General features: G+C 39.2%; 1 protein-coding gene across 2 annotated transcripts in view; it reads right to left on the minus strand.

The window, feature by feature from the left end:
* Positions 1-17,353: 17,353 nt before the first annotated feature.
* The window catches only part of Sgms2 (sphingomyelin synthase 2), a 57,804-nt gene continuing 48,741 nt past the window's right edge, over positions 17,354-26,416 (minus strand). For both annotated transcript variants that reach the window (XM_090356714.1, XM_090356713.1), the window contains exons 5-7: positions 24,333-24,486; positions 19,932-20,098; positions 17,354-18,204 (exon numbers count right to left, since the gene is read on the minus strand). In XM_090356714.1, the coding sequence (XP_090212840.1) occupies positions 18,001-18,204; positions 19,932-20,098; positions 24,333-24,486 (525 nt within the window). In that variant the 3' untranslated portion in view covers positions 17,354-18,000. The remainder of the gene's footprint in view (positions 18,205-19,931; positions 20,099-24,332; positions 24,487-26,416) is intronic.

Raw genomic sequence — 26,416 nt, forward strand, 5'->3', positions numbered from 1 at the left:
TAGTACTTCCTGCAGTAGCTGAGATGACGGGAATGAGCCACCACACCTAGGTTTTATTATTTGACAGATTTTTTTTTGACACACCTAGCCTTGAATTTTGACCTTTCTCCTTTCTCTATATAACTGAGTTTCTAGGATTAAAGGTATGAGTCACCACACTAGACTTCAAGTTCTTTCCTTTGATCATGGTTCCTGGGTCCTTCCCTTTCTATCTTCTACAGGCCAAGTTTTGTGATCCTTCATGACCTTAGCTTGGCCATAAAATTGTCTGTGTTAGATGTCCGTCAGTTGATGAGTGGATCAACAAGATGTGGTATTTGTACACAATGGAATTCTATGTCAGAAAGAATGACATCGCCCCATTTGTTAGGAAATGGAAAGACTTAGAAAAAATCATATTGAGTAAGCCAGACTCAAGGGAACATAGGCTCAATGGTTTCCCTCATTTGTCATAATCAGTAGAAACCTTGGGCTCTCCTAGCAGAGATTTGCAATAGAACAAAACCTAGATACATAAGGCCATTACAGTATGACACTAAATGAAAGGACCTCTAGGATATAGAAACAAAAGCCATATAATGATTGCTGTCCTTAATATACTATGTTATCTCTCACCTCTTTTGCTGTCCCTTGGTTATCTCATATTGTTACAGTATCTCACTTTGTTATCTGATATATTGGATATATTCGTATTTGGTTATTTGAAATTGGATGGGGAAGGGGGGAAAACAAGGTGAGGGGTGGGGCGGGGGGGGGGGGAGGGAAATGGGGACCAAGACAGGGTATCAATGTATGTGAAATAATGCACCTTCTAGCTGGCGAATATAATGTAACCCTTCTATTAATTACAATAAAAATATATAAAAATTGTCTGTGTTTCACTATCCTGGAGGTCCTTTCAATTAGCTTCACATTATATGTCCTTATGTATCAAGATTTTGCTCTATTGCAAATCTCTGCTAGTAGAGCCCAAGGTTTCTACTGATTATGACGAATGAGGGAAAACATTGAGCCTAAGTTCCTTTGAGTCTGGCTTACTTCACTTAATATGATTTTTTCTAAGTCTTTCCATTTCCTAAACAAAAGCCATATAATGAATGATTGTTGTCCTTAATGTACTATGTTGTCTCTCATCTCCTTTGCTGTCCCTTGGTTATCTCATATTGGTATAGTATCTCACTTTGTTATGATATATTGAATTTATTTGTATTTGGATATTTGAAATTTGATAGGGAAGGGGGGAAAACCAAGACGGGTGGGGGGGTGAGGGGGGGAGGGAAATGGGTACCAAGACATGTGAAAGGGTATCAATGTATGTGAATTAATGCACCTTCTATCTGGCAAATATCATGTAACCCTTTTACTAATTACAATAAAAAAAATAAAAAAATTAAAAAAAATTGTCTGTGTTAGACCTTTTCTTTTGAAATGTATTCTGTGGTGCTGAGGATGAGATCCAGAGCCTGGCATGTGCCCTGCTCTACTTCTGAGATACATGTGAAGCCTCTGCATTCAATCAATTCTTTTTCTCCTTTGCTTCCTTCACATCCTAAAACATGGACTTACCACAGTGTACTCCAGAAAGATGGGATCAAGCATGGTGAACCCTCTACTTATTCCATAATCTGGGCCAGAATGGTTGGTAATGGAATACCCAAAATATCTAAGTATTTACTTTGTTAAGAAGACTGGTGTTAGGTTTCGCTGTAATTCTCCATTGTCTGGCTGTTTTGTAATTCCCTGGCAAGTTCATGCCACACGCCACATTTGCCACAAGTCAGTGAACACAAAGAAAGAGAATTTAGCATTAAAAAAGACTTGCAACACACTGATGAAAAGGAAAAGCACTATCCAGAAAACTCCATTTGTTAAAACCACTTAAGTGTGCCAGATTCATTAGGTAGAAGTTACCACCTCAAGCTAAGACCAGGGGGCTCACACTTTTCATTCTAGCTACTGCAGGAAGTACTAAGAAGGAGAAAGGCTGAGATCTGAGGATTGAAGTTCAGAGCCAGCCCAGGCAGACAAATCTTTGAAAGTCTTATCTTCAATGAAGCAGACAAAAGCTGACTATGGAGGTATGGTGTAAGTGGTAGAGTACCAGCCGTGAGTGGAAAAAGATGGAGACGTCCAAAGCCCACAGTTCAAGCCCCAGGACTGACTCGCAGGTGCGTGTGCATGTTCATAACAGACTGCAGGTGTGCCTTAGGTTAGAGCATGGTTAATGCCTGCGGTTCATCCCTGCTAGCCTGCTAAGCATTTCAAGATTAGACTGGGTGACTGGCCAGGGTCAGTTCCTAGGGTGCACTTTAATGCCTTGTAACAAAAAGAATAAATAATCCATCCCCTCCTCTTCATTGCCTGATGCTACCAGAGCTTGAGAGAAGGGAGGGAAGCTTTTGAAATCTGCAAATGTCAACAGAAAGTAGAATCTCAAAGATAACAGCATCCAAATGGAATTCGTTATGTGGACAAAAGCAGTGCCATGATTGGGACAAGTAGGGCAGAGGACCTATGACAAAAGAAGAGTGACAGGAGAGTGGGAGATGTTTGTTCAGTAGACTATGGAACAAATTAGCCAGAGGTGGCAATTTGTACTTGTAAAACTATCACTTAGGAGGCAGAGGCCGGAAGACTGTGCATGCATGGCAGTGTGGACTACAGAAAAAGAGCATATCCTAAAGAAGTAATAAGGGGGAAGGAGGGAGAATGAATGTTATCAATTATAATAAACTCCACAGCATGAATGAATCTCAGAAAAAAAGCCCAAAACAACCATTATGAGAAAAAAAGACAAAAATTAAGATTATAGGGGGAGGGGATATGGAGAGGTTTTCTGCATGTTAGGAATAGTTAACAGCAGCTAGGAATATTGATTACTTGGACCTATGCATTCTGAAACGTGAGTTTCACCATAGTAAATTTTATCTCCATAAGAGGAGAGATAGATAGACAGAGGGAGACAGAAACACAGTGAGAGAGAGACAGACAGACAGACAGACAGACAGACAGACAGACAGACAGAGAAGAAGAAAATGAAGAGAATGGAAGAAGAAAGGAGATGGAAGGTGAGTAAAGGATGGAGAGAGGGAAGAAAGAAAGCAGGAAGAAAATCAGTTGAGAGAGAGAGAGAGAGCAGAGAGAGAGCGGGAGAGAGAAAGAATGATGACTGAAAAGACTTCAGTTTGATTCATGTAGCTCTAGGTACATCTTACAAACTATAAGGTTACATGTTACATTGTTACATGTCATATAGCTACATCATTATATCTTATGTTGTTACAGTATCAACAGTGATGGAATACTTTAGTATGTGAATAAAGAGTGATGGAAAAGAAAGGAGTGATGAGCAACACTCAAAAAATAAATGACCTTTATAGAGGAAGCAATCAGAAGTCTGCCAATTAGGAAAAGCCAAGGCCCAAGTGTTTTCACTGCAGAATTCTATAAGGCTTTTAAAGATGAGTTAACAACCATATTCCTGAAGCTCTTTTGAGAAACAGAAGCAGAGGTGCCATCCCAAACTCATTCTATGAAGCCAATATCACACTCATCCCCAAACCAGGAAAGGACCCAACAAAAAAAAGAGAACTGCAGACCAATCTCTGTGATGGACTCAGATGCAAAGCTCCTCAATAAAATATTAACCAACAGAATCCAGAGACAAATTTTAAAAATTATACACTATGATCAAGTAGGCTTCATCCCACAGATGCAAGGTTTGTTTAACAGTCATAAATCAGTCAGTGTAATTAACCATATTAATAGAGAGCGAAGGTCAAGAATCATATTATTTCTCTGGATGCTGAGAAAGCCTTTGACAAAACACACATTGAAAGCAGTAGAGAAAATAGGAATAGGAGGTACATACCTTTATTGTTTTTTTTGGGGGGGGCCCTCAGAAAAACAAATGTTTATTATAACTTTCTGTACATATTATTTATATATTTTTAATTATGATAGAATATACATAATGTACTACCTTTTTGTCAGTTGTAGGGCATAACCTCAGTCTTATTTTTTATTAAAATATTTCATTAACATTTTTAGATCATTCTTCATATGTCAAGTTTAACAAACATGTATTCAAGAATGGGATCTCTATTTGCAATCACTGGCACATAAATTTAAGAACAAAATTAAAAATAAGCTCAGAATTTGTATGTCATAGATACATATCGAACTATAGAATATATATCCCATCATAGATTTTTGTGTCTATGTAGTTTTATATTTATAGCTCCAAGTTCATGTTAACGACCTTGAGTACCCGAGAATCGAGTCCTCGTTCTTGTACTGTTTGGATCTAATATCCACATATTAAGGATACTATGTGCCTTTTGTTCCTTTGGTCTTGACTTGTCTCACTCAACATGATTATCTCTGGTTCCATCCACTTCCCAGGAAATGCCATTATTTTATCTAATCTGGTGGCAATGTAGAATTCCATTGCATGCATATATACATATATATATATATCACATTTTTGTATCATTCATCTGTAGTGGAGCATCTGGGTTTTGTCCATCATTTGGCTATTGCGACTAGTGCAGCAATAAATATGGCTGTGCAGGTATTCTTATCATATCCAGGGTTATGATGCTTAGGGTAGTTGCCTAGGAGTGGTAAGGCTGGGTTGTAGAGAAGGTCTATTTTTAGTTTTTTGAGGAACCTCCAAATTGTCTCCCAGTGTGGTTGTACTAGTTTACATTCCCAGCAGCAGGAGGGTTCCTCTTTTTCCACATCTCCGCCAGCATTTGTTGTTGTCTGAGTTCAGAATACTGACCATTCATATTGGGGTAAGGTGGTATTTTAGGGTTGTTTTTATTTGCATTTCCTTTATGACTGTGGATGGTGAGCATTTTCTCATATGCTTGTCAATTTTACCTCGTCCTCTGATAAGCCTCTCTTTAGTTCCCTTGTCCATTTAGCAATTGGTTTGTTGGATTTGGGGGGGGATTAGTTTCTTGAGGAGGTACATTCTTTGAAATAATTAAGTCCATATATGACAGACTAACTGGAGAAAACCATTTACCTTAAAATCAGGAACAAGGCAGGGATGCCCACTCTGTCCATTTCTCTTCAATATAGTTTTGGAATCCTTAGCCAGAGCTGCATATGACTATTTTAGTACCATGTTCACACATAAGCTTTGTAATTTGAGCATTCACTTTCCTTAGTAATCTAGAATTCTGTCAACTTTATAGGCAGTAAAAACAAAAGTCAAGTTCCTGCTCTAATGTTTGTGAATGCCTTTATCTCCTAAAATCTTATCATGCTTTTTTTTCAGAGTATGGAAAAGACTTCCAAGCATACATCCCACAGGGAATTTCAGATGAGTTGTGCCTCATTAAATGGACCACATACGGATCCCATGTACATTCATGATTGTTCTAACTTACCTAAGTGAGTAATCTCCTTGCATGCTTACGATCCCTTTTGTATTTTATCAGAGGAAAACAAAAAGGCAAATGTCAAAATCTGAAAAACCAGTTGTGACTATTTTTTTTTTTTTACAAACCAGATTAGCGTGGTGTTTTATCACGAGTGAGTGCTAAGATAGAGGAATGGGCCAATGACAAAAGGCTTCAGAACTCATGGCATGACAGGAACCCAAGTGTCAGCTGGTGGCTTTGAATCCCCTTGTCCACCATGTCCTACTGGAGATGACAAAGACAATCAGGGGCCATGGGAGGAGACTTGCTCTCCTAATACGTGGGTGAAATGAAATCCCATGTCCAATTGTTATTCTACTAAACTACTAAGTAGAGACCTGGGTGTTGATAGTACCCATCTATAATCCTAGTTACTTAAGACTCTGTGATCTGAGAGCCGTGGACTGAAATAAGTTCAAACAGTAAAGTCTGTGACACTCTTCAATTAATCACTGAAAAGCCAAAGTGGAGCTGTGGCTCAAGTGGTAGGGCACCAGTCTTGAATGAAAAAAGCAAAAGGACAGTATTCAAGTTTGAGTCCCAGTATGTATGTATGTATTCACACACACACACACACACACACACACACACACACACACACACACACACACACACACCACTACTAAGAAGAGATGTGGTATAAGCCAGTGAAAATGTAGCCCAAAAAATAAGTAGTTCTCAGTGTCTCATAACATTTATCAAGGACTTCTCCAACATTTTCTAAGCTTTACAAATCCCAAGACACCATTTAATGTTACTGATAAAAAAAAAAAAAATGCTGGGGCTGGGAGTTTGGCCTAGTGGTAGAGTGCTTGCCTAGCATGCACGAAGACCGGGGTTCAATTCCTCGAAGACTGGGGTTCAATTCCTCGGTACCACATACATAGAAAAAAGCCAGAAATGGTGCTGAGGCTCAAGTGGTAGAGCTCTAACCTTGAGAAAGTCCAAGGACAGTGCTCAGGCCCTGAGCTCAAGCCCATGACTGGCAAAAAAAAAATGCTTTGTTGGTTTGGTTGGTTTGAGACGGAATCTCACTATATATCTACAAGTAGCCTGGAAATCACCATCTTCCTGCCTCAAGTGCTAGGATTACAGGTAGACAGCCCCACGCAGGGCCATAACTCAATATTCTGTCTTGGTAGTTATGAGTGACTTTTATATTACAGGCATTCATATCTTTATTTATCTGCAGCTGTGGGATATGGCTTAGTAACAATCAGCTAGTCAACAACAGAGAGTTTTCTGCTTTCCTATCTTTTAGCAAGATATTAAAAAATAAAACATAGGGAAGACGAATGCACTGGAATTTGTAGTACTCTCTTCACGACATGGTGCTATCATTTGGAGAGAATGAAGATGCTGAGTTTGACCAGGACCTCAATAAAATACAAACTTCAGTTCTACAGCTGTGAAACAAGTCCGTGGTTAAAGACTGTACAGATGACACTCGTTTATCTCTAACACTATCTATATGCTAATAATGGGGATGAAAATGGCCCAATTTCTGCAACACTAGCTGGAGCCCTTTTACCAGTCTCAGAATTTCTAACCCTGATACCAAGACTTGCTTGGGCATGCCACCAGACTCTAAACCTGCATAAAGTCCAAAGCAGGGAAGCAGAGGCCTCAATTCAAGCCTGCAGGCTAATCATTTATTCTCTCACTTTGGATTGAATGTGATTTTATTATTTGGGAACTTTACCAATCAAAATGCCACTTTAACTGCAGACATAAAAATCACCTATGGTCCTTGGTTATCTCATATTGTTATAGTATCTCACTTTGTTATCTGATATATTGAATTTATTTGTATTTGGATATTTGAAATTTGATAGGGAAGGGGGGAAAACCAAGATGGGTGGGGGTGGGGGGGGAGGGAAATGGGTACCAAGACATGTGAAAGGGTATCAATGTATGTGAATTAATGCACCTTCTATCTGGCAAATATCATGTAACCCTTTTACTAATTACAATAAAAAAATACAAAAAAAAATCACCTATGGAGTCTGAAGTTGGGGTGAGTTTAAGAAAGAGAATTACTGCTTTCAAGTTCCTCTCACCAGCACTTTTGAAAATGGTTTTCATCTTCTCATGAAAGCTTACAAAGCAGCTTTCATAGCGAACACAGATGTAGAGCCAATGTGTTGGCGGATACAAGACCCTGCCAGTGACTGCTTCATAGGATGAGCAAGAGCCCCCCTTCATTTTTTTCATGAAAAAATGCTTTTTACTAGATTTGCTTTTTAGGAAGGTGGTGGGGGGATAATACTCTCATTTTTCACCAGGTGGTCCATGCTTATAACCCTAGCTGAACTCAGAAGTTGAGATCTGAAGATCATGTTTTTAATCAGCTTGAGCAGAAAGAATCTCTGTCCAATTAACCACCAAAAAGCCAAAGCGGAGGCATGGTTCCAATGGTAGAGCACCCAGCTGGAGGTCCTGAGTTCAAAGTCCCATTCAAACTAAACAGCAACAAGAAACTAGTGCTCAAAGAAAGTAACATGTGAAAAGCAAGATCCATTGTTCTGCTGTCTTCAAGAGACACATCTTGCCCCCAAAAACAGTTTTTGAAAGTGAGAGGTTGGAATAAAGTTTGTCAAGCTAACGGCCCCCGTAGACAGGCTAGAGTTGCCATCCTCACATCAGATAAAACAGACCTCAAACTAAAATTAGTGAGAAAAGACAAAGAAGGTTATTACATACTAATAAAGGGATCTTTCCTCCAGGAGAACATAACCATACTAAATATCTACACACCTAATCCCGGTGCACCGAATTTCATTAAGCAAACTTTACTTTCACTAAAACCACACATAGATTGAAACACAGTGATTGTTGGTGATTTTAACACACCACTCTCACCTATGGACAGAACAACCAGGCAAAAGCTCAATAAAGAAACCTCAGAATTGAACAACTGTATAGACGAACTAGATCTAAAGGACATCTGAAGATTATTTCACCCAGCAACATCACAATATATGTTTTTTTCAGCAGCACATGGAACATTTTCCAAAATAGACCACATTTTAGGGCAGATTCAGAAACACAGAAATGATTTCATGCATTCTCTCAGACCACAAGGGCATCAAATTGGAACTGAACACCAATACCCACCAACGAAAACCCCGTAACTCATGGAGATTGAACAACACATTGTTGAATCACCAATGGGTCATCAAAGAGATCAGAACAGAAATTCAACAGTTTATGAAATTTGATTTAAAAAAAAGAGCACACAAAATACCAGTTCTTTTGGGACACAGCCAAGGCAGTACTCAGGAAAATTTATAGCTGTGAGTGCTTACATTAACAAATTGGAAAAGTCGCAAACCAACAATTTAATGTCACACCTTAAGCTCTTAGAAAAAGAGCAACAAACCAACCTTAATCCCAGTAGAAGGAAGGAAACTATTAAAATCAAAGAAGAATTAAATGAATTGGAGTCCAAAAAAAACTATAGAAAGAATCAACAAGACAAGGAGTTGGTTCTTTGAAAAAATTAACAAAATTGACAGACCCTTAGCAAATCTTACCAAAAAAAGAAAGGAGCACAACCAAATAAACAAAATCACAGATGAGAATGGTAATATCACAACAGAAATTACCAAGATCCAGAGCATCATGAGGGAATACTTTTCAAACCTTTATGCCAACAAAATTGAGAATTTAGAAGAAATAGATGAATTTCTAGCCAATATTAACATACCCACACTGAACCAAGAAGACCTAATCCAACTAAACAGACCTATTTCAAACACTGAAATAAAAATGACAATAAGAGACCTCCCATCCAAGAAAAGCCCAGGGCCAGATGGATTCACAGCTGAATTCTATAAGGTCTTCAAAGCGGAGCTCACACCAATACTCCTCAAGCTCTTCAATGAAATTGAAAATGAAGGCTCTTTGCCAAACTCATTCTACGAAGCCACTGTAACCCTCATCCCAAAACCAGACAGAGACCCATCAAAGAAAGAGAACTATAGGCCCATTTCTTTGATGAACATAGAAGCAAAACTTCTCAATAAAATACTGGCCAACCATCTTCAGCAACTCATCAAAAAAAATTATAGACTATGATTAAACAGGATTCATCACAGGGATGCAAAGCTGGTTCAACATATGCAAGTCAATTAATATAATTCAACACATCAATAAGAGCAAGAACAAGAATCACATGATTGTCTCAATAGATGCAGAAAAGGCATTTGACAAGATCCAACACCCCTTTACGCTAAAAGCTCTGGAGAAACTAGGAATTCATGGAACATTCCTCAGTATAATAAAGGCTGTGTATGACAAACCCACAGCTAGTATTATACTTAATGTCGAAAAGCTAAAGCCATTCCCTCTAAAATCAGGAATGAGACAAGGATGCCCACTCTCTCCACTCCTCTTTAATATAGTATTAGAATTCCTAGTCAGAGCAATAAGGCAAGAAGCAAGCATAAAGAGGATCCAACTAGGGAAAGAGGAAGTAAAACTTTTCTCTTTGCAGATGACATGATTCTGTATTTAAAGAACCCTATAGACTCCACTCCCAAACTGCTTGAGCTGATTCAAAACTTTGGAAAGGTAGCAGGGTATAAATTTAACCCTCAAAAATCAACTGCCTTCCTCTACGCCAACAATAAGAGGAACGAGGCAACAATCAAGAAAGCAACTTTTGCAATAGCCTCAAAGAAAATAAAGTACCTAGGAATTAACTAAGAATGTAAAGGACCTTTTTGATGCAAACTTTAAAACCCTGAAAAAGGGAATTAAAGCAGAACTAAGGAAATGGAAAAATCCTCCATGCTTCTGGATTAGAAGAATTAGCAGAATAGGGCAGGAGGAATTTCAATACCAAACTTTAGACTCTATTACAGAGCTATAGTGACCAAAACAGCTTGGTACGGGCACAAGAACAGGCCTGAAGACCAACAGAATAGAACTGAGGACCCAGATATTAAACCACAGACCTATGGCCACCTAATCTTTGATAAGGAAGCCAAAACAATAGAATGGAAGAAAGACAGCCTTTTCAATAAGTGGTGCTGGCAAAACTGGTGAAGCACCTGCAGAAAACTAAAATTGGATTCTTCTTTGTCACCCTGCACCAGGATTAACTCCAAATGGATCAAAGACCTCGAGGTAAAAGCAGACACACTGAAAACTTTACAAGAAGGAATAGGAGATACACTAAGTCTCCTTGGCAGAGGTTGAAACTTTCTTAATAAGGACCAAGAAACACAACAAATCGGAGAAAGTCTGGATAATTGGTACTGCATTAAACTGCAGAGCTTCTGTATGCCAAAGTACATAGCTAGCAAATGAACTAGAAAGCCTACAGAGTGGGAGAAGATCTTCACTAACCATACAACGGACAAAGGCCTCATATCTAATATATATCAACAGCTCAAAAAATTGAATCACTCCAAAACTAACCTCCAAAGTAACAAACATCCCATTAAAAGATGGGCCAAAGACTTAAAGAGAGTCTTCTCTGAAGAAGAAATAAGAATGGCCTATATACACATGAAGAAATGCTCAACATCTCTGGCCATAAAAGAAATGCAAATCAAAACAACTATAAGATTCCACCTCACTCCAGCTAGAATGGCATGATCAAGAAATCTAATAATAACAGATGCTGTAGGGGATGTAGCCAGGAGGGATCACTACTACACTGTTGGTGGGAGTGCAAAATCATTCAACCACTATGGAAAGCAGTTCCTCAAAAGACTAAACATAGAGCTCCCTTATGACCCAGCAATTCCACTACTTGGCATTTACCCAATCATCCAGAAACAAGGACATACTAAATCCACTAGCACAACAATGTTCATTGCAGCACTATTTACCATAGCAAAGATATGGAACCAACCCAGATGCCCCTCAGTTGATGAGTGGATCAACAAGATGTGGTATTTGTACACAATGGAATTCTATGCTGCTGTCAGAAAGAACATCGCCCCATTTGTAAGGAAATGGAAAGACTTAGGAAAAAATCATATTAAGTGAAGGAAACCAGACTCAAAGGAACATAGGCTCAGTGGATTCCCTCATTTGTCATAATCAGTAGAAACCTTGGGCTCTCCTAGCAGAGATTTATAATAGAACAAAACCTAGATACATAAGGCCATATAGTATGAAGCTAAATGAAAGACCTCTAGGATATAGAAACAAAAGCCATATAATGAGTGATTGTTGTCCTTAATGTACTATGTTATCTCTCATCTCTTTTGCTGTCCCTTGGTTATATCATATTGTTATAGTATTTCACCATGTTATCTGATATATTGTATATACGCGTATTTACTTATTTTAAATCAGATAGGGAAGGGGGGAAAAACAAGATGAAGGGCAGGGGTTGGGGGGACGGAAATGGGGACCAAGATATGAGAAAGGGTATCAGTGTTTGTGAAATAATGCACCTTCTATCTGGTGAATAATATAATGTAACCCTTCTATTAAATACAATAAAATATATGAAAAAAGAAAGGAACATGTGGGGTGTGTGTGTGTGTGTGTGTGTGTGTGTGTGTGTGTGTGTGTATTCAGGCCTCAAATGTGTGTGTATGTTCAGCAGAACTAGGGTTTGAAGTCAGCACCTTGAGGCTTGCAAGGCACAAGGCTTTCTCCCATTGGAGGCAAGCCCACAGCCCCTCCCTTTTTTAAACCTTATTGTTCCAGTTTAGATTTTTGTGGGCATTTTTTAAATGTTTTTTTCCTATGACCTTGATTTGTCTATTATTACCCCCACACACACACTCCCACCACAGTAGCTGGGATGTCAGGCAAGTGCCACCATGCTGTGCTTATGCTGAGATAGCATCTTGCCAACTCTTTGGCCTCTAGAGACAGTTCTTACAAAGCTGATATGACAAGCAAGTGCTACTCTGCCTGGATTATTTGCTCAGAAACATTTTGCTATTTTTTTTTAAATCTGGGCTGGTCTCCAATGGTGATCTTCCTAACCTCCACCTCCTAAGTGGCTAGAATTGCAGGCACGAAGTGGTTTTCATGAGTCCTTTAAGTAAATTTATAACCCTCTTTTATAAAAGATGGAAAGAAACATTAATGCTAATGTTGAAAGAAACATTAATGCTAATGTTGGAAAGACTGGTGATGTCACTGTGGTTTATTGAGTAAATACACAGCATAGGCTCTTGCAGTTTTTTTCTTTTTTTTAAAGCAAAGGTAAAGAGATAAGAAACAAACACACATACTCCTTTTTGAACAGAAGCATAAATTCGTTGTGACCCAACAATTTAGGCACTTAAAATGTAAACGTAAAATGGCATTTTCAAAGTTTAAATTATAGTTAGATTCCTAAATATTTCCTGAAAAAAAATTTATAAACACAAATACAAGCAAGGAAACACATCTTCCTATTTTATTAAAAAAGAAAAAGAACCTGAATAAAAAATCCCCTGATAGATCAATGATTAAGGTACTGAGAAAAAAATCTGAGATTTAGAGATTTGATTAAAATGGAAGCATTTTAATAAAACTATTCCAATAGCATGTGGTAGATATAATGAAAAATAGTATATCAGGAAAATGATAAGTTCTACACTTAAAATTTTTTACTTTACATCAAGGCACTTAACACATTGAAAAAAGTACAGTAAAATTCCAAAAGAATACAATTGGCTACTGTCTCAAATCTTGTCAGAATAATTATCTTGTAACTTAACCATGTACTTTGCAGCATTAACAATGGAGGTAAATTAAACAATGAACTCCAACTTGGCAAGTAGATTAGCTTATATTTCTAGTTTCCTCTTCTTTTCTTTCCTAGGACAATTCAAAATAATTCTACAACAATGTGTTCTTCCCATTTAGAGAACAGTAGAGTTAGCTCATTGAAAACAAAATAAACAAGAACTTAGGAGCTGTCTGTATAAAAACTTATCTTTGGGTACCTTTGACATAATTTTCAGTGTTTGGATATTTAAAGTCAAGAGCACTTCATAAAAGTTTTATTTTAGCAACTGAGTCAAAGGAGTTAAATTACTGTAACACAATGACAACAATAAAAATTCCAAGAATCTTTATACATACAAGTAGAAAAACCTTCAAGACGTTACATATAACTTATAATATACTTGATTTAAACATGTAAACTCATTTATCAAGAAATTTCTTCTTACACTTTCTTACATTGCAGTGGTGTATTAAGACTGGCTTACATTTTTTTTTATCAGTTGTACAGTACAAAACAAAAACAAAAGGAAATGATGTTCAAGAAACATGATGAGAACTTTCAGTTGTAAAAGAAACTATGAATTCCAGCAAGTAAATTGAAAACAAAATACAAAAGACAGCCAACTTGGAGTTTCAAAGTAAATAGGCTGTATGGAGTTATAAAGGGAGACATTAATGATTGTGATAGGAAGAAGTAAAAATGGACTGCAAATTTTCTTTGATCAAATGGACAAGGATTAGAATTACAATTCCACTCCATCTCTCTGGCAAGGATTTAAAATGCACTTAAAATAATTTCTTTCCCATGGTACTTCCAGATAACTGGCAAAAAAAAAAGAAAGAAAGAAAGAAAGAAAGGAAGAAAGAAAGAAAGAAAGAAAGAAAGAAAGGAAGAAAGAAAGAAAGAAAAGAACCCTTGGTAATCACTAGATACTATGTTGAAAAAGAACTATAGAAGTTGTGGCTGGGAATGGAAGGGAAAATCTGGGAGACAAGAGAAGGGGTGAAACTGTCCAAAAAGAAATGTACTATTTACCTGATTTATATAACTGTAACTTCTTTGTATATCACCTTTATAACAACAACAACAAATTAGAAAAAGTAACATTTGCATTTCGATATATAATTCCATATTACCACAAGGGGGCACTGGTAACACAACAATGATTCTCATGTGGCCTTGTCCACAAGCCAGAGACTTCAAAGCTCACTCCCCTACAGCTGTTTCCACAGTAAAACTTGTTTCCCAAATGCCCATAAATTCTTAGACACCTTCACAATTAATTCAGAGGGAACTGGAGATAGGGGATTAAGAATGCTGTCTTTTCAGATCTAGTGGAGGAGCTCAGAAAACCAGAATCTGCTAGAGCTTCATTTCCATTGGAAACAATTAGGGGAAAAAAATGTGATATAATTTATAGAAGCTATGTATTATAGATACATTTCTCAGAAGGACTAACTTACAGAAAAAGCTTCAAACAGAAGCACGGGATTACAAAAACACAGTAATGGGTAAGATCTATAACTTAACTGGCAGCGAAAGGGTGTTGCAATAATTTCCTGCTTCGTTTGGGCCTGGTGTCACAGGTCCACAATCCCAGCCCTTGAAAAGGCTGAGGCAGAAGGATTATGAAGATCAGCCTGTGCTTCAGAATGAAGACTCTGTCTTAGAAAATAAAAATTACCACATCAAAGGCTTATAGTTTATAATTGCTTCTTTTTTATATCCCAAGCAGCATGATGGGTTAGGTTGCGTGTAAAAAAAGTTTTGCTCTTAATCTCTCTCATTTTGAATCTTTGCTACCTCCCATTGTTATTTTCAAGTCACAAGCTTCTTCAGCACCTATGAGATGGCTACATTGGGAGAACCCTACAGGTGGGGGTCACAGGTAGATTTAAATTCCTTTAGATAGCATTAGTGGCTCACACTTGTATTCCTAGCTGCACAAGAGTCTTAGATTCAAAGCCAGCCTGGCAGACGTCTGTGAGAATCATATCTCCAATGAACTAGGAAATAGCCAGAAGTGGAGGTGTGGCTCAAGTGGTAGAGCACCAGTCTTGAGCAGAAAAAGCTAATGAGAACCCGGGGCACTCAGTTCAAGCCTCTGTACCAGAACAAAAATAAAAATTAAAACATCTTTTAGAAAGTGATGGTATTATCAAGCTGGATTATTTATATTTATTCTTTTATTTTCTCTTTTCTTTCTGCCAGTCCTGGGGCTTAAACTCAGGGCCCGGGCACTGTTCTTGGACACTTTTTGCTCAAGGTTAGCACTCTGCCACTCAAGTCACAGCGCCACTTCCGGCTTTAATTCTTCTGCATGCTAGGCGAGCACTCTACCACTAGGCTATGTTCCCAGCCCTAGACTTATTTTTCTCGAGAGTGTCCAATAATCAATGCACAATAATTCTGAACACTTAAGCACTTTTCATCATTTAATGAAAGAAATAAAAGTGGGGCAATCTAAGACCCAGCTGAAGAAAGACTCTTGGGTCTATTGTATTATTTTGAAAGAGGTTCAGAAAGAAAAACCCAGACTTTGGTTTCAGATGTTTTCCCTTATAATCATATAACAGTAATTTAAAATCAGTGTTTCCAATAGAATGTCATGTTCTATCACAACAGTCAATATTTAATAAATAAACTATATGGAATTGTGCCTAAGCACATCCAGTAAGCTAGGCATGCACTTATTGGTTTACTAAGAGAAATTACTGGAAAAAAAATTCCTTGTCTTTCAAAACCTTTCAAAGCTATTAAAAGTTTCAATTTTGTTTTCTGGTCCAAGATAGGGACTTGAACTTGGTACCCGAGGCTTGCTTTTTTTGTTCGGTGGTCAGCACTTACATCATGAGCCATGCATGCTTCCAGCGTCATGGGTTTAAAATTCCTTTTTCCCCCCAGTCGTAGGGTTTGAACTCAAGGACTGAGCACTGTCCTTGGACTTTTGTCAAGGCTAGAACTCTACCACTTGAGCCACTTCCAATGTGGTACTGAGAAATCGAATCCGGGTCTTCGTACACTCGAGGCAAGCACCCTATCACTATGCCAAACTCCTGGCCACTCAAATTCTTAAAATGAGATTTGAGTCTTTTCCTGCCTTTGAATGGAACTAAGCTCCCTCTAGTGGTTCTTGTACCGCACAGAAGAATAGCCATCGTGAAAACATACACAGAATTTTAGCACCAAAGGAAGATGTTGCTCTGAGCAGATCTATGTTGTGCTTTTTTTTTTCCCAAGCAATTTAAGGTTCAATTTTGTAAAATCAAGGCTGAAGCTGAGTTGTACATAAGGATAAATTAGGGGTGCTTTCTACTCTAAGTGACAGAAAATTTCACCTCCAACAGAAATATACCTGCCTCCCTTCCACCTCTGTTGGCGTCTCAATCCTCTACCTTACCACTGCTTTTATAACCTTAGAACTTCTAAAGTTACTAGAAATCTTACAAATTAACTTCCAAGTAGTTGAGAAATGAACCCAAGAATTTTCCCAGGGAATCAATAGCTTGAAATAATGTACTGACAGTATTAAGTCTGATCAGAGTCTTATAATCCATCTTTTTTTTTGCATCGCTCCAAAGAAATTTATTAATAATTATCTCCTCCCTCCCTTTTTGTAGCTGAAATTGCCTAACATGTTGATTCTAATAGCAGATTGAAGTGTAGCAGAATGTGGTAAAACATCCAATTACTTAGTCTACCACTAGGCCAAACTCCCAGCCCCTCCTCAAAGTGTTTTTGGCGTGTTCCGATGCAGCTCTGCGGTTCCAGGTGCCAATGTACCAGGCAGGTAGTATCTGAAGCGTGTACACAGAACCATGCCTTAGCACAAAAAATCCCATAGCACCTGTGGGTCTGTCATAGAGGCTTGACTGAACTATTTGCACACAGGAGAAATCTATGCCTGAGGTGGGTGCTGTGGCACATTCCTATAATCTTAGCTACTCAGGAGATTGAGATTCAAGGAATCTGTTTTGAAGCAACCCCGGGCAGAAAAGTCCATGAGAATCTTATTTCCAATTAGCCAGCAAAGAGCCAGGTGTGGCTCAAGTGGTAGAGTACCAGCCTTGAGTGAAAAAAGCTAAGTGACAGCATTCAGGCCCTTATTTTAATCCCTAGTACTGGTACACACACACACATTCATGCGTGCATGCACGTGTGCACACACACACAATCTATGGATTAGTCAATCTCTCACATTTCCTTGTCTTTCTTTTTGAAAAAAGATAACATCAGTGAGAAACAAGCAAAAAAGAAGTAAAAATGAAACATAGTGCATTGTGTGGTACCAGCAGAGGGCATTCACAGACCCCACTCTAATCTTCATGGTCACAGGGTCTAGCAAAGTGCACTTGAACTTGACTCCTAAGCCTGGATTTCTCCTCACAGAGCCTCATGCGAAAAACAAAACAAAACCCTTCTTAACATTAGGTTACTGTATTTTACATGGTAGCTGTACATATATCCAGATATTTTATTGAAAACATTAACAAATTCTTCTGACCTTGAAAGAAACAATCCTGAAAAAAAGCATTGGCTGAAGTAGATAGAAGATTTTAGTAGAGAAAGAATGAGGAGAGGAATAACAGATTCTTTGGCACCTCTTTAAAATCCCATTGTGGGGCCTTGTCACCAATGAATGAGAAACTGCAAGAAAATATATCTTTCTCCGGATGATTTCTTTTTTTTTTTTTTTAGAAAAAAAGTCAAAAGGTAATACTTCATTCGTCTTTCCAACCATTCACACAAAATTTGGTCCACTTCTTCATTTACCAGTCAGTTCTCCTGAAATAAGCAACAAAGCTATACCTTTGGTTACAGCATGAGGCTCTTTTGGTGTAAGAGCTGGTGCCTCTCTTTGGTAGGCTCTCCTCAGGTAGACTTCTCATTGTCCTCACCAGTCTTCTGCACCCGGGAATACTTCTTGCAGGATGACTTGAAGCAGCCAGGAGGCCAGGACAGTGGCCAGGAAAAGCAGCAAGGAATTGACCCTTGGACATTTTTCTCAAAAAAATAGAAAATGGGAAACCACCATGCACGAGACAAGAAATTAGTCTGTGAAGACACCTTCAAGTTCTGTAAAGAGTAGAGATAAAAAGTGAAATGAGACTTCTGTGATTTCCTGTCTGTCTGTCTGTCTGTCTGTCTGTCTGTCTGTCTGTCTATCTATCATCTATTTTGTGCCTGGACTGAGGTTTGAACTTGTAAACTCAATGCCTTGAGATCTCTCTCAGCCTCTTTGTTTACACTGGGTACTCTACCATATGAATAACACCTCTACTTCTGGGTTTAAATGGATTAAAGAGAGACAAATCTCTCAGATTTGTCTACCTGGGCTGACTTCAAACAGACATTCTCAGTTCTCAGCCTCCTGAGTAGCTAAAATAGGCATGAGCTACCATGTCTAGCTGGACCCTATTTTTCCCCCTTATTATACATTCATTGTACATTAACATGGGAAGATGAATACAGATCTATGGCAGTTGTTGTTTTTCCCTAACTGCATGATTCTAGGCAACAAGTCATCTTTTTTTCTTTGGGGGTTCAGAGTGTTTTCTGCTTGCAGTTGCAATGAGAACAGGGCCTCAGGGATGAAGATGCAAGGTACTATTCAGCAGTACTTTTCAGGTGATGTGGTGGTCAGATGGCAGGGCAAAAATGAGTGGAAGGTCCAGGAAAGAAAACAAGAGGCTTTATTTTTAGAATTATAAAAAACAAACAAACATAAGAAGCAGCAGCAGCAGCAGCAGGAAATCTCAGAAGGTTGAGGAAACAGATGAAAGATGAGCACTGGTTGGTGAAATCAAGCAGTGATTGGTAGAAATGAAATGTTTGAGATAGATTCTTCAAGAATGATTTATGAATTGCAGGCAGCATTGTAAGGTCTGTAGAATGCAAGCCACAGTCCTGATACACAGATCAACTGTACTCTAGCAAGGATACAATGCCAAGGCTAGGAAAATACATTGACTTTGGGCCCAGAGAAAAAAATCAGGGGAAAAACTCCCAGAAGAGGGCCATTTGAGCAAGCTTTTTAACTATTGCTGGGGAAAAGAAGTGAAGTGGGAAGTGGAAGTACAAACAAGGAAAGGTAAGAAGAGAAGAGAAGAGAGAGGGCAGCGAGCGATCACTCAACGATGTATTCAGTTTGCTATTTTAAAAGCTATTTCATTCGTCTTTTAAAAAAGAGAAAAGCCTCCACCTTTCCTTCAAAATTAAATTCTTTGAAGGAAAGGAAAGTATTCCCCACCCTCCTACACCCCCTGTCCTGGGATTTGAACTCTGCCTGGGCACTGTCCTTGGGCTTTCTCAAAGCTAGAGATCTACCACTTGAGCTACAGCACCACTTCTAGCTTTTTCTGTATATGTCGTACTGAGGAATTGAAGCCAGGGCTTCTTGCATGCTAGGTAAGCACTCTACCACTAGGCCATGCTCCAGGCTGGAAAGTACTTTTTTTTGTTATTTGTTTTTTGTTCCCCTCACCCCACCCCAAAGCTGTCCTGCAAGACTTCCACAGGGAAGGCCCCTGAATTTAAATTTAGCACCTATATTTCTTCAAAATTAGTGAACACAAACAATAATGGCAGCAACAACAACTCCACTGACCTCTGTAATTGTACCACATTGTAACTCCTCCAATGGCTATCATGTTTATGAAGTTCTTCGATTTTGCTTTAAGAAGCAGGGATGGTTGTTTTAAGCTCCTGAGAATGTACCCAATTCTCAGCCTTGGGTGGCAACTGAGGAAAACCCCACTGTGAGTAAAGAAAAGAAATCTCTCAGGGATCGTGGCTACTCTCACCTTCTCATTGGCCATTGAATGGTACCACCAAAACAGGCGTGTGGTGATGTAATAAGCCACAATCACATCAACAGTATAGTGTTCGTGCGCCACGAGAATGCAGATAATCCCGGCAGCACTCAGCAGCCAGCAGATCAGGTGGTACCACCAGAAGTGACGAGGCGAATCTGGATGGTGGAAAAACCCAAGAGTTAAAAGGATTTCCAGAGATGAAGTTATTGTTTCACTCATTTCTATGTGGTGCAGTGAAGCCATATCCCACGGCCTACCGCCATGCTAAGCAAAGGTTCTATCCCGAGCCATACCCACGCTTCCCCTCTAATCCCCAGAGATTAATTTAATGATTTCAGTTTGTCTTCATGACCTTAGATTATTTGTAGAAGGAGAAAACTGTGGACCCACTCTGAAAAAAGAATTGATTTGATCAGGCAGGAAGGAAAAGGAGGAAAGCAATGATAGCAGTTATTGTAATCATTTACTGGTATGGCCAGACCCAGCAGTGGTTGGTCTAGGCCTTGCCTACTGTTAGTCAGGAAGATCAAAATACATTATATGCAGGTATGTAAATACCACAAAGAAACACCACTGAACAGTTAATTTATGCTCTAAGAGTAAATGAATACAAAAATCAGAAAGTGAACAGAATTGTTTATTAGGTTGGCTGGAACTGGCTTAGACTGGTTCATGTAAGTGACCCCTATTTAGAAAGAGAAATGTCAGGCTGGGGGCATAGCCTAGTGGTAGAGTGCTTGCCTAGCATGCACAAAGCCCTGGGTTCGATTCCTCGGTACCACATTCTCAGAAAAAAGCCAGAAGTGGTGCTGTGGCTCAAGTAGCAGGGTGCTAGCCTTGAGCTGAAAGTGTCTGAGGACAGTGCTCTATGAATGTGTGTGTTGGGGCACATTTCTGTTCCTGACTCCTGGTAGTTTGAGAGAGAGGGCTCACACATCTGAAGCTATCTTAGACCATACAGTAAGTTCACAAGTAGCCCGGGGTTCATAATGACACTCAACCAGCCCTGGTAGGACAGTCCCTGAGACCATCTCCCGGTAACTACCTGAAAATGGTTGGACAGACATTTTAGCCTTCCTGGTGTGGCCTACTAAGAAGCTCCCATCTTTGACAGGCTGCAGGAGACCTACAGCTTTGCTGAATTGACATGTTCACATACTCTCTGTCTGGCCTTCCCACACGCGCGCTAATGACAGAGGGCTGCTTGGAATCTGTTCATCTCCTATTACTTGGTCATTTGTTTCCATTTTTTTTTAAATTTCTAAAGCTTTACTGGCCCATAAGAAAAGTTTAATAATCCAATAAACTGACCTCTATTTCACATTTAACTTTAATCCTCACAGTGACATATATTGTGAATGCAGAAGGGTGGAATAGCAAATGCATGGTGAATTTTCAAAGTAGTTATCATTCATATCATTCATTCAGATACAAAATGTATTTTTTGTCAAGCAGCTATTGCTCTATGAATTCCAAGTAGAACAGTAAGAAAACAAACCTGTATCTATATTTGAAAGTCTCACTGTGAGTGCCTGTGGCTCATGCCTGTATTCCTCTACTCAGGAGACTGAGATTTGAGGATCAAAGTTCAAAGCCAGCTTGAGCACTAAAGTCTGTAAAAGACTCTTATCTCCAATTAACCACCAGAAAATTTGAAGTGGCATTGTGGTTCAAGTAGCAGAGCCCTAGCCTTGAGCTGAAGAACTCAGGGACAATGCCTAGACCCAGAGTTCAAGCCCCATGACTGACAAAAAAAAAGTCATATATGGAAGAAAACTGTCTAGACATCCTATAGGGCCTTCATTTAAGTATAAAATCAATCTACTGTTGTTCTGGGGTAAGGGCAAGAAAATAGTAAGAAATACATCCTGTTCAGAAAGAAATAGACAATTCTTTAGCAAGACTAGACAGCCAAAATTAAAAAAAAAATCTAAACAGCTGAGATATTAGGACCATGACCTCTTAATAACCCGTTTGAGCCTGAATATTAGCCTTGGACAATGTCTGGGCCACTTTCTCTATCCTAAGTAGATCAAATGGGGAAAACGGTGTCACTCTTATAGAAAGGTGGCAAGGAATAAATGACTTTATTTGCATCCAGAACTTGAATAGTGCCTGATTGGTTTTAGTTTTCAGTTATTTTAGAAAACTGGTCCTTATTTTTCCTAGGATATTTTCTCTTCATTACTTTGTTTTTCTTTTTCTTTTCTTTTTGTCAGTCATGGATCTTGAACTCAGGGCCTGGATGCTGTCTCTGGGTTCTTTTACTCAAGGTAGTACTCTATCACTTTGAGCACCACCTTTGGGGTTTTTGAGTGGTTAGTTGGAGATTACAGTCTCATGGACTTCCCTGCGTAGGCTAGCTTTGAACTGTAGTCCTCAGATCCCAACCACCCTAGTAGTTAGGATTACAGGTATGAGCTACTAGCACCCAACTCTTGCTTTTTGATTTTCTGCCCATAGTGTCTTCATTGTGACTTGCAATCTGCCCTACTCATCCTCCTTTTTCATAAGCACCTCAGACTAGGGAGAAGATCCAAACATGCCTCTTGTATGTTAGGCCAAAATTTCCTCCGGACCAGAAAATAATTGAGCCTATGTAAGGAACTTCACTGGACAAAAATTAAGAGAACCATAAACCACACACAACTTCAGAATCCACAACCAATAATCACTTAGCACTGTGCTAATAAAATTTAAAGACAAGACAATCCCCTGATGTTGCTGCTGAGACAGATTTAGGTCCTTCAGCTCACCACAGTGACAGTATAAATAAAGCACAGGTATGGATTGACCTTGATCTTTAAGTCAAGGACAATGACATTTCCCATTCTTAGCTAAATCTATCTAGATTAAATCACTGCCTGCCTAAAGATACCCTTTTTGCTACATGCTGAGTGACAAAGACTGGGATGAATTTTAAAACATTCTGGCATGGAGCTGGCATCTTACTAAAGATTGTAAACACTCAACAGCGTCTCAAGTGTGAAGAAATATAAGCACCACTTCAAAGGGCACATTTAGAAATAATAGGCTCCAAGCACAAAGAATTGTAAAAATGGGATCAGCTACGCAGCTCAGACAAGAACATCTCTTCACTGAACATCAGTAGAATCTGTGAGAAAGTACTCAGAAGTCAGAGGCAGGAAGAGCAAAAGTTCAAGACTATTATGGACTAGCTCATGAGACTTTTGTCTCAAAAATAAAACAAGAAAAAAAGGTACTGTAAAATATAAAAATTATGTTGGATGAGAAATGAGTATGTAAATATGGAAAGACATTTCAATTTCCTGCCTTTGTTACTTAGGAAGAAAATGATCAGTGCCCAGTAAGGCCAAACACTACTGGCTTCTGATAGGAGGCTGAGATCTGAGGATCATAGTTCAAATCCAGCCCAGAAAGATAAACCCATCTAGTCAGCAGAAAGTTGAAAATGGAGATATGGCTCAAGTTGTAGAGTACTAGCCTTGAGTGAAAGTTATGCAAGAACATGAGGCCCTGAGTTTAAGCACCAGTACATGCAAGTGCGCGCGCACAAACACACACACACACACACACACACACACACACACACACACACACACACACACACACACACACAGATGCCAATGGTTTATAAAGCAGCGGTGGCTGGAAAGTAGTGAAATTGGAATAAAGCAGGACAAGGAAACATTGAAAGAGAGAAAACCTTAACTGAATTATTTGCAATTATTCAATGAAAGTATCCTTCATATTGTTTCTAGAAGTCACTTACATCTGGATTTGCAATGGACAGATTCTTTTTGAGGGAGGAGAATTCCAAAGTACTTTAATTTTAGAGTGGAAAACAGGCAGAACAATAATAGACAGGTTCTTTGTGCAAGAAACTTAATGTTTATGTTCTCTCTAGAGATAGTTTTTCATATCTAAGAAGTAACAGACAAGCTGGACATTGGTGGCTCACGGCTGTAATCCTAACTACTCGGGAGGCTGAGATATGAGGAGCACAGTTCAAAGCCAGCCCAGGCAGGATAGTCCATGAGATTCTTATCTCCAATAAACTATTCAGAAAAAGTCAGAAGTGGCCCTGTGGCTCAAGTGGTTGAGCTCCAGCCTTGAGAAAATTGAGGTTCAGGGACAGCTCCTACATCCTGAGTAAAAAAAAGGAAAAGAAGACTGGTTAAAAAAAAAAAAAGAAAGAAAAAGAAGTATTAACCAGAAAGGGAGCTGGGTAGGGCATGATAAACGATATACAGAAGCCTGATTTTAAGACTTCAGAGTTCAAATCACAAGCAAGGAGTTAACACACATACACATGCGGTATTGAGCTCTGTCTCACTGCTACTGATCTGGGCTTAAGACCCTCTTCCTACCATGCCTATCAACCCAGAGGCACGCGCTGTTACTTACATTCTTTGATGAACAGATAAGTGAGTGTCAGCACGACCGTGTGGCCGCTGAAGAGGAAGTCTCCACACAGGATGTGCGATCCAGTGATGGACAACCCACCACCGGAAATCAACCGCAGAATCCGTTGTATTTTTGCCTGAGAGTCTCCATTGAGCTGAGTGACACAAGAGAATCCATAAGGAACAGAAATTACCAGTGGATTAAACCATTTGCATTGCATTGTGTGACACTTAGAAAGGATACCAGGGTGTGAATTTTCTTTTTTTTCTTTTTTTTCCTCCCTCGTAACCTAAAAATGTTCAAAGGAATCCAAGGAGAAAACCAAGTTCTATTCGGTGTATTGGCTAGTTCCATTGACAGGTTTTAAATTATTCATTGTGTTACTAATAATATGTTTTGGTGGTGGTACTGTGTCCTTAGGCAAAGCTTTTAGAAATATTAATAACCAATGACTTCACCGCAGCTATAAGCTAAAAAGCAGGGCAAAGCTACTTTCCTTTTTCACAGGTCCAGAGGATTCTGAGGGTTAGTATTTGATTCAGCTGCATACCATGTTATTAATATATTTATATTTTTTGCCAGTCCGGAGTCTTGAACTCAGGGCCTGGGCACTGTCTTTGTGCTTTCTCAAGGCTAGCACTCTACCACTTGAGCCACAGCACTATTTCCAGAGGAATCAAACCCAGGGCTTCATGCATGCTAGGCAAGCACTCTACCACTAGGGCATCCTCTTGGCTCTGATGTTGCTAGTATTCTACAGTGCATTGGTACCTTATGTTAAATGGATATCTCAAGTACACAAGTAGCTGCCTTAATGTCTGACCATTGGGTCAGAAAAATATTTCCTAGAACTGCGTGTGGCATCTCACTTTTTGTGCAATGGACAAAGGAGCCTGCCGAATGTTTCCTGGGTCAAGGTATGGAGACCACAATGATCGTACTGTAGCAGCGGTACTCACTGGGCATTATGTGGAAAATGAACTATATACACCTGTGGGGGGATAGCAGGGAAAAATTAGAAGACAGAAAAGGAAGGGGTGATACTGTTCAAGAAATGTCCTCAGTAGGTACTGGTGGCTCATGCCTGGGATCCTAGCTACTTGGAAAGCTGATATCTAAGAATCAAGGCTTGAAGCTACCCCAGGCAGAATGGTCCTCAAAGAGACTTGTGGTAGAAAATGTAGTCAAACCATCCATCGTATGACATGCCTTTGATATCAAGGGTCAAATCAAGCCAGTGCTTTATCAGATAGGTTATCATCCTTTTAAGATTTATTTATTTATTTATTTGTATCATGAGCTTGGTTTGAACACTGAGGTCAAACGAAAGGGGACACTCTGCTCAACCATTGTGTTCCCACTTTAAAAGGACACATGATTCTGCAGGTCCACTGTTTTTTGTTTTTTCTTTCCAACAACTGATCCCAGCTGTGAAATAAGCCACACAACCCTTCCTTCCTCTGCTCAATAATGCTGTGTGCAGTAAAGGAGTCTGTTTAGCTGTGGCTTTGCTTGCTGTGATTATTACTCATGACTAACCACAGTATGAAAATGTTAAAGAGAAAGTTCTCTTCAAGAAACAATTGTTAGCTGGGTGCTGGAAGCTCATGCCTGTGATCCTAGCTACTCAGGGGGCTGAGATTTGAGACTCTTTTATCTCCAACTAACCATCAGAAAACCAAAAGTAGAGCTGTGGCTCCAAGTGGTAGGGCCTGAGCCTTGAGAAAAAGATCTCAGGACAGTACCTGAAAAACAAAATAAACTAAAATAAACAAAACAAAACAGAAAAATAAACCAGCCAAAGCAGACAGGGGCTCTAGTGCCTTTAAAGGCTCTTCCCCACAACGCTTCCCAGAGAAATGAATTAGGTACAGGAAAGCCCAACGTGGCTGTTTCTCGTTAAGAAATCTGACATCCCTTCCATCAAGAAAAGAGACGCTTCAGCCATGTGTTGCCATGTATGTGAAAGGAGAGCCACCCAGAAGACTTTCTTAGGAAAAAGGGGCATAAACCTATTCTAGCCAAATACTCTTTTATGTGACAAAATAATCCAGGAAAATAAAATGATTTCATCATTTATAACA

This window comes from Megascapheus bottae, chromosome 23 (assembly GCF_031878675.1).
Source record: "Megascapheus bottae isolate mThoBot1 chromosome 23, mThoBot2.hap1, whole genome shotgun sequence".
NCBI classification, from domain to species: domain Eukaryota; kingdom Metazoa; phylum Chordata; class Mammalia; order Rodentia; family Geomyidae; genus Megascapheus; species Megascapheus bottae.